The sequence below is a fragment of the Branchiostoma belcheri genome, unplaced genomic scaffold (assembly GCF_001625305.1).
Source record: "Branchiostoma belcheri isolate BF01 breed outbred unplaced genomic scaffold, Haploidv18h27 scaffold54, whole genome shotgun sequence".
Taxonomy (NCBI): domain Eukaryota; kingdom Metazoa; phylum Chordata; class Leptocardii; order Amphioxiformes; family Branchiostomatidae; genus Branchiostoma; species Branchiostoma belcheri.
Window position 1 is genome coordinate 1,834,689 of NW_017804176.1, and position 12,417 is coordinate 1,847,105.

A 12,417-nucleotide genomic window follows, 5' to 3' on the forward strand; every position below is an offset into this window, starting at 1 on the left:
TTTTTTCAGAAGCAAAGAAGCAATTACAGATTATGCTCCCATGCAATTATGAAGCATTTTAAAACATTTTTTGAAACTATATTTACTGGTAAAATGAGATTTCTCCGTCAGTTAGAGAATCTAATATAGTTTTTCTAAAACCGTCACATACGTTTTCAAGTTTACAAACCTGTTGGCAGGACTTGGCAGATGAACTCCCGCTCCCTGTGACAGACAGTATCGTACCAGAGGTCCCTCCATCCGTACGAGGCGCAGTCTTCCCCCTCTCGGAAGTTGTTGGGTTGATTTATTCCCCACATCTCACTCTTCCTCTCCAGTGCGGTTCCGTCCATCCATTCCCACTTACCTTCCTCCCTCTGATCGTGTAAGCCGAACCAGTAGTCAGCCGAGCCGTACGGATCTTCTGCGTTGATGAGGGAGACGAGGAAGGCGTTGATGCCGGCGTCCCGGGGCATGGCGAGGGTGCCTCCGTCGGCACGGCAGGCGGCAGCCGAGTCGTGGAAATTTTTGCGTGTTTCAAACACCTTGAAGCAGAGTTGACGATACTTGTGGTAGTCGTCAGGGCAGGACGCTGAAAAATAGGGTCCGCATTTCGCGTTCCTAACAGCTGAAGAACTACCATGTTCATAGGATGTGGCGCCCTTGTGCCGTTCATTGAAATGGATGAAACCTGTACTTTAATGCTATGTTATTTCAGCACCTGCTATATGCACCTTCTATGATTCTGTTGTAGAATTGCTTAGCTAAACATCCATTTTAACATGTCACTACTTTCGGAATGATGATTTCTAGTGTTGAGACATTGTTTTGATTTATTTTGAGGCCCCTGAACGATGTAGAGTAAAATAATAATGCATCTTTGAACAAAATGTCTAACACGCTATGCAAGTGGGGTGTGGGGAAGAGCAGGGTGGTCTACGAGTGGGGCGTGGGGAAGAGCAGGGTGGTCTACGAGTGGGGTGTGGGGAAGAGAAGGCTTGTCTACCAGTTGGATGTGGGGAAGAGCAGGGTGGTCTACGAGTGGGGTGTGGGGAAGAGCAGGGTGGTCTACCAGTGGGGTGTGGGTAGAGCAGGGTGGTCTACCAGTGGGGTGTGGGGAAGAGCAGGGTGGTCTACGAGTGGGGTGTGGGGAAGAGCAGGGTGGTCTACCAGTGGGGTGTGGGGAAGGTTCCGGGTCGGAGTTTAAATCTGACCAGAGTCTAAGTAAGTGCGCAGTATATCGCCGGAAACGTGACTTTGTATGGTATGTTTCGGCTGCGATATCCCTGAAATCGTAATATCTGTGTACATATCTTTGTATTTTCTGAAAAGCCTGTTAGTTGTAGCCTTTATAGGTGGCGTAATGTTGGTGGTCCAGCGAAGACTTCCTGGTATTCGTCCGCGCGGATGGTTATGTGGCCTTTTTGCCTGACCGCCAGGATGGTACGTTCTATATGGCGTTGTGGGTGTGTTCGGGCCATCGAAGATAGCGATAAACTTATCGCATCGATTTTAATTAAATTCAAATTTGGAAACATTAGGTTCTGAGCTTCTTCGAGTACTAAGCCGTTACCCTGGGAAAATTCGTTTTTTCCATGCAGCCATGGTTACAAATGACGAAAAAAATGACCCCTTATTTAAAAATGTACTTTGATGTGCCTTATTTACCCCTAAATAAATTGTGCGCAGAAAATATCAATCAAGTGTATTAATAAGCGGCACGGCATCCCTTTCCACCAAAATTGTGAAAAATTCCGACCCGCGTTTAGTACAGAAATGACAGCGCGTCGGGCTGAGGGTGTCAAATTGCTCGAAATACGGAAGGAAACTCCGGTCCGAGACCGGAAGAGAAGGCTTGGTCTACCAGTGGGGTGTGGGGAAGAGCAGGGTGGTCTACGAGTGGGGTGTGGGGAAGAGCAGGGTGGTCTACCAGTGGGGTGTGGGGAAGAGCAGGGTGGTCTACCAGTGGGGTGTGGGGAAGAGCAGAATGGTCTACCAGTGGGGTGTGGGGAAGAGCAGGGTGGTCTTCCAGTGGAGTGTGGGGAAGAGCAGGGTGGTCTTCCAGTGGGGTGTGGGGAAGAGCAGGGTGGTCTACCAGTGGGGTGTGGGGAAGAGCAGGGTGGTCTACTATGAAATCTTACAACCAATTCAGTCTTACGTGGCGGATCAGTTGCAGCTCTCACTGGAGCGTCTGTCGGGTTCTCTTGCTGATTCTTGCCGTTGCCTCCCATGTTGTCAAGTGTCTGGAGCATTTTCTTATTATTTTCCAAGATGTCGGACATCAGAGAGTTGGTCAGTTGGGCCATGCCGGCTGCAAGTTTCTCCAGAGCCATTTCCTGTCGTTCAAGGTTGACTGGCAGGCTTTTTGCTATTTCAATTGCCTGTAAATGTGCAATTTGTTCCATGGTTATGCCAGGAAAATGGCGATACTCGAGGTGTAATGTTGATATAAATGGAATATGAATTTAGAGAGGTCTTCAGTTACAGACTTGTGCTGTTCTAAAAGTCTAAAAGAAAGCACGTTAAAATTCATACATATAACAACTACGTCACACAGAGAGAAAGAGAGAGAGACGCACGCACGCACGCACGCACACACACACACGCGCGCGCGCACGCACACGCACTCTCTACCCCCCCTCTCTCTCATACAGGCAGGCGCACACACAATGTATGTGTTTATGTATGCGAATGTTTTATCCGCAGAGGAGTGTTTTTCCACACACACCTGTTGAAGTTTGTCAGAGACACTTTCAAGATCAGCAATGTTCATCGATGTCTCTGCCCTTTCTTCTAGCTGGCTGACTGACAGTTTTAGCTCAGTCATTGTAACGGCTGTAGAAATACAAGGTATGTACATGTTATATACAAAGGCCTGAGTACATAATCCTGCGTCCAGCATATCTAAGAAACTTCTAGATCCTTTTGAAAAAAAAATATTACAGCACTCACCCAGAAAGATAACAGCCCCCAGCAGACAGCAGTTCAGCACTATGGACAGCACGGAGATGGTCTTCTTCACGGCGCTGGTCCAGACTCGGGACTGACCGGGGTTTCTCATGCCGACCCCTGGGATGTAATTTTTACAAATAGATTAGAAAATGTGGCCTCAAGAAGCATGCAATGGCTTGTTATACTTACTATCGTCTATATAGGCATAGCGTTAAATACTGTCCTTAACATATACATATATGTACAAGTATAAGAAATTGATTTTGGACGTACCTGTCGGGGAATTCTGGCCAGGGCCCTTTCCCGCTGCCAAACGCCTTAATTTGGATTTGGAGACCGCACAGGCCTCCTCGTACCGGTTGCCGGTGTAGTAGACGTTGCAAGCTTCCTTGTAGCAGTTGTTTTCGTCCATCACAGGCAGCTCACGCACGACTTGTTTCTTCCCGGCTAAAACAACAAATCTGAGGTTTCAGACGTCCGGGAAGTATGCAATACTCAGCTTCCTGAATTCCCCCTTTTTTGGTCCACCATATTCTAGCCTGGTATCCAGTCTTATCGTGGTTGGGGCGGGTTTTCCTCGGGGCTGCAGGAGCTCTTTCCCGTCCGCTTCAGCTAGGTTTCCCGGTAGGTATTACACGATGGGAGATTGATTACGCGTGCCATTACTCTTAGCGTAACACTCCTACCGGGCGGCATGTTGTACTGAGCGGGGGGAAACTATTAGATAGTGCCTGCCCCATCCATGATTGACTGGATATCATGCTAAAAATATTCCTGCTGGCTCCCTGACAGATTCAGAGACATTCACGTTCACCGCACGTCCAATTGTTTGACCACCAGTCATTCTGCCGGCCAATCTTACCCGCTCACCCACGTGCTGTCAATCTGCTCTGTCTGGACAGATACACAAACCTCCAGCGTTCCAACACACACAAAATCGGACTTACCCAAATTTTTGACTAACCAACTCCAGCCTTTGTCAAGGAATTGGCAATGAATGACTTCTACCAAAAGAGATTTACTTTCAATGTAATATCTTACCTCCCCCTCTTCTTCTTGGTGCAACGGGTGGCCCCACATTGCCGCTCATACCAGATGAAGCTTTCGAAGATTCCTTCGAAGTTTTGTCCATGGCAGGTGCCCCGCGCTGTGCTTCCACAGTCCACACACACCTTGCTTCTCTACTGGCGATACATAACACTGCTCTACCTTACAAGCTTACCAGACGTTCTTAACTTTTATTCATCATGTTGGGTGATTGTCTGGATTCCAAGCGTTTTGGGGTCGCCAATCTCGTCAAATGCGCGTAGTCAAATCATGCTCGTGTCGGATTTAATGCATTAGTTAACGATAGAAAAGTTTTGATTACCAGCAAGTTTTTTAAATGAAATTTAATCTATGAAACAAGGTATTTTTAGCAGACGTGTGCAGATATCATGAATTAAATGTCTAAGACAAAATGATATTATAGAAATGCACAGCGATAGGGACTAGAAAAAACTGCTCTCCGTGTCGGGGAATCGAACCCCGGTCTCCCGCGTGACAGGCGGGGATACTCACCACTATACTAACACGGACTGACTTGGTGAGACATGGTAATAAAATATCATCATATCATAGGGAAGCTTAAGTGATCAATGATTTTTGTGCATGATTCCATCATTTGAAAGCACCGTAGCTTCTCGCCACTACATGTAGTTCACACCTAGCTTGTTTGTCCTATTAGGGTGAAAACTTTTGCAGTCACGTTAAAACAAATGCGTGAAACTTTTTTTTTCAGTAGAAAATTACACGAATTAATTCAGAAAGTATGTGACCTACATTTCTCATGTATAGTAAACTGATCGCGCAGGTGTCCTATAGGATATCAGATAACTTTACAGTGACATGTATTTTTCAAATATATATAAGCTTGATGGAAATAAAATGTAACATCATATGTCTCCTATTGAGAATATGCAATTTTGTTGTATGTGGTGCATGGCACACATCATTACAATTAATAATTGTCCCAAACATTCCATTCACAACATTTATTTTATACAGAATGATGAAAATAGCACTCTCGTGTATAAAATGTAATTGTCAAGAAATATCTAGTACATGTATATACTAATTCACACAAACATGTACATTTTTTTTTACTTCAGTGACATACTTCTATGTAGTCTGAAGATCGTCTATGACATCATTGCTCAAATTCCTATGTTTTAATAATATGCATAAGAGGTTGATTCTTTACAAAAAACACGATGGCTGGCAAGTGGCAACAAAACCTGGTGCACATTTTGTATCTGAACCGTCTTATTATAGGCGTTCTGTGTGGTGTGCCGTTTATTCTGCCCACTGCACCGGACTTGTTTTTCTGCCAACCCTAATTTGTATGCCACATGATTCAAAGACTATGTGATACATTATCAATACATTTAAGATTCCTAAAATCTATCTTTTCACAAGTACAGAATATTCACTAATCATTAAAAATAGGAAGTGTAATATTACTTACACCAAAATGACATGAACATAACATTACAAAAGTCATATATATACAAATATGTACATGTAGCACCAGTGACTGAATATTCTCTGCCATAACTGATCACAAGAAATTGCATAGTCTTATTTTCTAGTGTTACCCTGTTATACATGATTGTCAAACACATGTATCCAGATGAAGGACCATTATCATTACGATTGCCAGTGGAACTATTCATTGCTGTGAGGAAGCTTTTTATAAATTGTGTGTGATAAAAAGATTCTGTATTCTTGAGAGGTAGAACACCATTATGATGTAAGCTGCCTAATGCCGCCCTCCCCAATACTTAATTATTATATATTATAACACAGTTGTCAACCATGTCTGACGTGGTTAGCTTGATTGTAATGGATTCACCCACATCGTACTCAAACACTTCGCCTCCTGGAAGAAAATAAACATAGTATTACCGATCAGCAAACAAGAAATGATGTCACAATTGCATTTGTACATGGTAACAAAGCCTCAGAGATTTGCTGCTGTGTACAGTTTATTCAAAACTTAGTCAGCTGTTTACAAACAATAGACTGAAATCTGCTACTAGCCCCTTATAATTACATGTACTAAGATATTCTGATGGAACCCAGCCCTTACCTTTACAGCAATTACAGTACTAAGATATTCTGATGGAACCCTTACCTTTACAATAGTTTCCTCTCCCTGCAGCAGACTGTTCATGGTAAGAGGAATGGTGGGTGTTGTTGGTGGTTTAGCAGTGGAGGCACCAGTCTCCAGCTGTCTACTGCAGAGAGAATGGGACATTGAAAATATTCATGAACATGTCTTGAGAGTGTTGTAACAGTTTGGTTGGTCTCTCCATATCAAGACCAGCACAGGTACAAATCAATCAACTAATCAATCAATCAATCAAACAATGAGTCTAACCATCCATAACCATCCATCCTTTCTTCCTTCCTATATCTCTATCATTGCCACTATCTTTCAATCTATCCATCAATCTTTTCACCCATGCATCCCTTATTTCTTCCTATTTTTTCTTCCTCTTTCGTTCTGTTTCCAGTCCCACAGCAGTGATTGGAGGTATTGACAATGCTGTTCATTTCATTGCTGTAAAATTCCAAGGACAAATCAGAGACAGCTGTCCCCCTCACCTGTCCATCCCCAGAGGTGTACTTTCTTCACTCTCCATCTCAGACTCCAGGTCCTCCTCGGAAGACTCCTTGATGGGTGAGAGAAACTTGATGCCGAGGTCGGCAGCCATGAGTTCTGTGTCGATGTTGTCTGGCCACTTCTCTGATGGCCAGGACTGGGGAAGATCAAGTACAACATTGTAGAATTAGGTACATGTACATGTAGATTCTGAAGAAGTGTCAGGAATTAGACTTAGTAAGTACAATGTATTTTGCTTTTTCATGGCCTTCAAGTTTACCCCATTTCCTGTGTCTGTCAATCTTTCCTCCATTCCTGTGCTGTCAACAACAAGTTCACCCCATTTCCTGTGTCTGACCTTTTGACCTGTCATTCTGCCTGTCAATCTTCCCCCACCTACATGCTGTCAACCTACATGTACTCGGACTGGACAAACAGTACTACCGTATCATCTCACTAGGGCTACATCAAATCAGAGGAACTCCATAGGAATGAAAAATGTGCCCATACATAATTCTATACCTTGCAGCAGAATACAGCAGCCATGGCCAAGTGACAGTATCAACCTTGCGCACTGTAGTAATCTACTTGTAGCAATCTATGAACCAGCGTTTTCTTCATAATTATATGGATACCCACCTCCATCACCATGGCGATGTCCTCCTCCTCCTCCTCCTGGTCCTCCTCCTGAGTGGGTACATCTGTCAGGAAGAAGGATTCTGTCTGCATGTCATCTTCTTCATCAAACGTGATGGCCCGAGTCTGAAACAGGTACATGTGATCAATTTCTATTCATAAAATGTGATATCATGACTCCCAAAAAGTATAAAAGATGTAAGACAAGTCTATATTCAATGATCTATTAAAGCCTGCTTAAAAAGTGTAGAAACTTGATTCTGGCCAGCAGTATCGAAAACATATTTTGATAACTAAATGTAAACGTTGAAGTAAAGAATGAAGAAGACAGGCTGATTAAACCCCCCTATAGTTTACCAACTACATGTACAATGTATTTGTCTTACCAGGTCAACAATGGACGGTCCCTCAAAGGTGTTGTCAAATTGTCCATTGATGTCCATCAACCTACAATGAAAGAGTAAGTATAGGTCAGTAAGTTATTAAGTTTTAATTAGTTTTTTTGCATGTAGATTGGCTGCACATAGTTTGCACTCAGTGTATCTGTTTGCTTGCTTGTTTATTTCCACCTGCTAGGTATCTTTGGGGCACTGACAGGAATTTAGATCCAAGGTCCCAGAAAAGGTTATCTATGATTTTGTATTTCATCTGAAGACTGACCAACCTGGAAGCTGATGCAGCGTTGGCCTGAGAATGGTTGTACATCTTCAGGATCTTCCTCTGGAGCTTCTTTCGTTCCCGTTTTCTTCTGTCCAACTGTTCCATAGTGTCCTCCTGTGGAAAAATGGTCACATGAGCACATGTTCATTTGGTTAATCAGTTTAGCAACATATTACGCTATAAACTAGACAGCTGCATTAACTTTTTACTGATTTTTTTTTTATTTACACATTTTTTTATTCTAATGAATCAAAACAACATTGCATACAACTGTTCAATAAGTGATGGTTAAAAGGCTTTTGAGAAAAATGTTAAAATTGTGAGAAAAGGACCACTCACTTTTTCATGATCTGGTTCCTCAAACTGTAGGTCCAGTTGATATGCAGCTAGTGGGGGAAACTCAGTCTAGAGAAGAAAAGAAAACAGGTGAAATATAGAATACACTAGTTGTGAATGTTGTACTGTATCACTATGAATTGAATATGCAGTGGTGTACACAACACAAAAAAACATCCATCTGTCCATCCTACCTTGGGAAACATGCTGTCCAGTTCCATCTCTTCCCTCCCGACTGATGACCTGGAGTATTGTGCCATCTTGTGGGGAGACAGGGAGGTAGACACTGATCTGAGAGCAGCTGGGAACTACAAACAAACAAACAAACAAATTAACTGCAGGTAGCAAACATCAATTGCAAAATGCAGAATGCACGGAACTTTAAGAACAACGTCTGATAATTAAACAATGGACAGTAGTATTTGTATGAAAGTTTAATGATTATCATAATAATCATGATAAGTAACAGTATATAGCAGTTTTAATTAAAATTGGTTACCTTCCTGGCCTGCTCAAATTGTTCTATCGTAGTGATTCCCCGTGTGCTGGGGCGGGAGGGCTCTCTCTGCTCCTGTATCTGTGCCAGTCCTGATGCCAGATGATCTGTTCTATAGTCAGCCTGCAAGAAACACGGAAAGTACTTACTTTCATTGCAACAACTCTTGAATAACTATCTTCTAAAAATAAACACTTGCACTGAAACTACAGTCACTTGGTGGTTTTATTTGGTGGTTATAGCAACTGACAAGGCTTTATCGCACCATATATCATACATCATCAACCCTCTATTATTTATTGAATGGCTAAAAAGTATGACATTATATACCTCATGATGTGAGAGTGTCTGCATGTAGATATCTGCTGATGACAATGACTTCATTGATCTTGTGTCACCCATAGTTACTGAATCTGTAAAAAACACATTCTATTGGTATAAAAAATTATAAATTCAAAACATAAAATACAAAAAATTCTTTTATATGTATTGAACTCCTTTCTTCTCCTACTTTGCAATTAAGTCTCCACAAACTTGAATGTACAGTGTCTTGCTTAGCAAGCCATGAATAAGTGTGCAATGTTTTGCTATAAACAGGAATCAAAATCTTACCCTGTGGTGATCCAAAGACTTCTCTGTATCTCTCAGGCCTGAGGATGTCTTTCCAGTAGGCCTCCAGCTCAGAGTGGGACCCGATTTTACCCTGTTTAACCAGTGTCTCCTGTAGTCCAACCATCTAGAAGAAAAACAACGAAAAGATTACTTTAAAAATGTTATTCAGTACCAGTAACACTATAAACCATTCACAGAGTTATGAGATCTTCAATTTCTTGTTATTCGTGTGAAAAAAATTGTTTTAGAACACTACGATGGCTGAGTTTTTATCTGTAATAGATATAACAAAATGAGAAGATTTACATTTCACCCATTACGTACCTTATAAAACTTGGACTTGGGGATCTTCTGCAGATATGTGTTATCATGAGACAGAACGGACCTGGCCAGACGTTTCTTTACCCGATGGAGCTCCTCTTGCTGAAACACACAATCATTTCTACCTCAGCACTGATGTCCAAAAAGTTGTACTTAGTCTACTAGACGTAAGTATATTGTAAGTGCACATTGTAAAGTAAGGATGTCATACAGTTACAATTATCCATCATTTTGGTGGGCTAAAGATGCATGTGAAGACTTGGTTACTACTTGATATTGCCTCTACATATCTTACAGCTACAATTCGTCTTTACTATGAATTTTTTCATAAATTATTGTGTAGTATCATACTAGGTATGTATTCTGAATGACTGGTAGCCATTATACGCAAACACCTTATACAATAATTATTATGTGTATGCCATGATTATATCTATCAATCTCCAATGCATTTGTCCCTCAGTATACTATAATGTATTCCTGTAAGTCTACCTGGGGGTGCTGCACCTCAGATCTTCTAAACACATTGTTTTTCAAAGTGACAGGTTAATGTAGCATGAGGGAGAAATGTTATCTCTTACCTCTTTCTCCTCCTGTTCCTGTAGCCTCCTGTCATGCTCCTGCTGCCTGGTGCTGATCTGTTCTCTCTGTTTCTTCACTCTGCGCTCCAGTTTGCCCATGTACTCACTGTACAGCTGGTCACGCAGCTTGTACTGCATGTCCACAAGGTGCACATGTCTCTGTGGGTCACAGAAAAGTTCCCATTAAAAAAAGTAACTTAAGGGTTTTGTATGTATGTATGTATGTGGTTTGGGTTGTTGAATAAAATCTAAAGGTTTTGGGTTGGAATCCCTGGCAGGCCCCAATTTTGTGCCCTTGGGAAGTGCAATTCAAATTATTTCCTCATTTGAGTGTAGAGAATGAATACTTGGCTTCAAATAGGGCTATCATAACAGTATTAACGATGATACAGTGTACATGTATCTGTATAGCTGGTATAACTATGGCATCATTTTTGTGTCAAAAATCTTTTCAAAAAAAGGTACCTTAAATTGAGGTAAATAGGTCTGCTATGCTGCCTTCAAAAGGGACGTTTTGAATGCACGACAGGGGCCTTACGTAGGGGCCTTTACCATACCTTGCAAATTCCGTGTCAAAAAATCGTTTTAAAAAAAGGTACCTTGAATAGAAACAACTAGCATGTCACACATGGAAGTCCGTGTCCGTGTGCCCCCTATCAACCAAAGCAAGCCACCCCTAACGTAAGCCTGTCCCCCCTATTTCAAACATGGTTATGTACCACTTGAAAGCAAAGCATACTACCCCTAACGTACCACTTGAAAGCAAAGCATACTATAAGCATACCACCCCTGACGTAAGATGGTTATGTACCATTTGAAACCAACGCAAGACACCCCTAACGTAAGCCTTAGTCCCCACCATTTCAAACATGGTTATGTACCACTTGGCAAGACACACCTAACGTAAGCCTGTCCCCCCCATTTCAAACATGGTTATGTACCACTTGGCAAGACACCCCTAACGTAAGCCTGCCCCCCCATTTCAAACATGGTTATGTACCACTTGGCAAGACACCCCTAACGTACCACTTGAAAGCAAAGCATACTACCCCTAACGTACCACTTGAAAGCAAAGCATACTATTAGCATACCACCCCTGACGTAACATAGTTATGTACCACTTGAAACCAAAGCAAGACACCCCTAACGTAAGATGGTTATGTACCACTTGAAACCAAAGCAAGTCACCCCTAACGTAAGCCTGTCCCCCCTATTTCCAACATGGTTATGTACCACTTGAAAGCAAAGCATACTATAAGCATACACCCCCTGACGTAAGATGGTTATGTACCATTTGAAACCAAAGCAAGACACCCCTAACGTAAGCCTTAGTCCCCACCATTTCAAACATGGTTATGTACCACTTGGCAAGACACCCCTAACGTACCACTTGAAAGCAAAGCATACTATAAGCATACCACCCTAACGTAACATAAAAATACATAGTTATGTACCACTTGAAACCAAAGCAAGACACCCCTAACGTAAGATGGTTATGTACCACTTGAAACCAAAGCAAGTCACCCCTAACGTAAGCCTGTCCCCCCTATTTCCAACATGGTTATGTCCCACTTGAAACCAAAGCAAGACACCCCTAATGTAAACCTGTGCCCCCCATTTCCAACATGGTTATGTCCCACTTGAAACCAAAGCAAGACACCCCTAATGTAAGCCTGTGCCCCCCATTTCCAACATGGTTATGTCCCACTTGAAACCAAAGCAAGACACCCCTAACGTAAACCTGTGCCCCCCATTTCCAACATGGTTATGTCCCACTTGAAACCAAAGCAAGACACCCCTAACGTAAGCCTGTCCCCCCCATCCCAAACATGGTTATGTACCACTTGAAATCAAAGCAAGACACCCCTAGCGTAAACCTGCCCCCCCCCACTTTTCAACATGGTTATGTACCACTTGAAATCAAAGCAAGACAGCCCTAACGTAAGCCTGTCCCCTCCATCTTAATAATAAACATGGTTATGTACCACTTGTAACCAAGATTATTGAAGAAGCGTCTTCCAAGTTTGGTCGGGGGAGGGGACGAATTAGTCTCCACCAAACAAACTACGCTGGCTATATCACTTTATACATAGTATATACATAGTATATATATACACACAAGGCCTATATATATAAACATACATATATGTATATACATAGTATATAATATATAGCCAGGAGTATATAATTTGCCAGGG

At 42.2% G+C, this 12,417-nt stretch overlaps 2 protein-coding genes and 1 non-coding gene across 4 annotated transcripts in view; all 3 read right to left on the reverse strand.

Moving 5' to 3' along the window:
* Positions 1-161: 161 nt before the first annotated feature.
* LOC109481084 (C-type lectin domain family 4 member M-like) lies at positions 162-3,627 on the reverse strand. The gene is made up of 6 exons (XM_019783555.1): positions 3,618-3,627; positions 3,205-3,378; positions 2,932-3,048; positions 2,708-2,814; positions 2,138-2,360; positions 162-571 (listed from the first exon to the last, which is right to left on the reverse strand). Exons 1-6 carry the CDS (start codon positions 3,625-3,627, stop codon positions 162-164), a joined length of 1,041 nt encoding a protein of 346 aa, XP_019639114.1.
* Positions 3,628-4,436: 809 nt separating this feature from the next.
* Positions 4,437-4,508, reverse strand: Trnad-guc. The gene has a single exon. It is a non-coding gene; the product is annotated as a tRNA-Asp (tRNA).
* A 487-nt stretch (positions 4,509-4,995) lies between these two features.
* Positions 4,996-12,417, reverse strand: part of LOC109481119 (trichohyalin-like) — a 10,457-nt gene continuing 3,035 nt past the window's right edge. For both annotated transcript variants that reach the window (XM_019783605.1, XM_019783606.1), the window contains exons 4-16: positions 10,220-10,378; positions 9,642-9,740; positions 9,318-9,441; positions 9,036-9,118; positions 8,709-8,828; positions 8,404-8,517; positions 8,213-8,278; positions 7,878-7,987; positions 7,600-7,660; positions 7,217-7,339; positions 6,580-6,734; positions 6,107-6,209; positions 4,996-5,851 (exon numbers count right to left, since the gene is read on the reverse strand). In XM_019783605.1, coding sequence (XP_019639164.1) covers positions 5,801-5,851; positions 6,107-6,209; positions 6,580-6,734; positions 7,217-7,339; positions 7,600-7,660; positions 7,878-7,987; positions 8,213-8,278; positions 8,404-8,517; positions 8,709-8,828; positions 9,036-9,118; positions 9,318-9,441; positions 9,642-9,740; positions 10,220-10,378 — 1,368 coding nt within the window. In that variant the 3' untranslated portion in view covers positions 4,996-5,800. The remainder of the gene's footprint in view (positions 5,852-6,106; positions 6,210-6,579; positions 6,735-7,216; positions 7,340-7,599; positions 7,661-7,877; positions 7,988-8,212; positions 8,279-8,403; positions 8,518-8,708; positions 8,829-9,035; positions 9,119-9,317; positions 9,442-9,641; positions 9,741-10,219; positions 10,379-12,417) is intronic.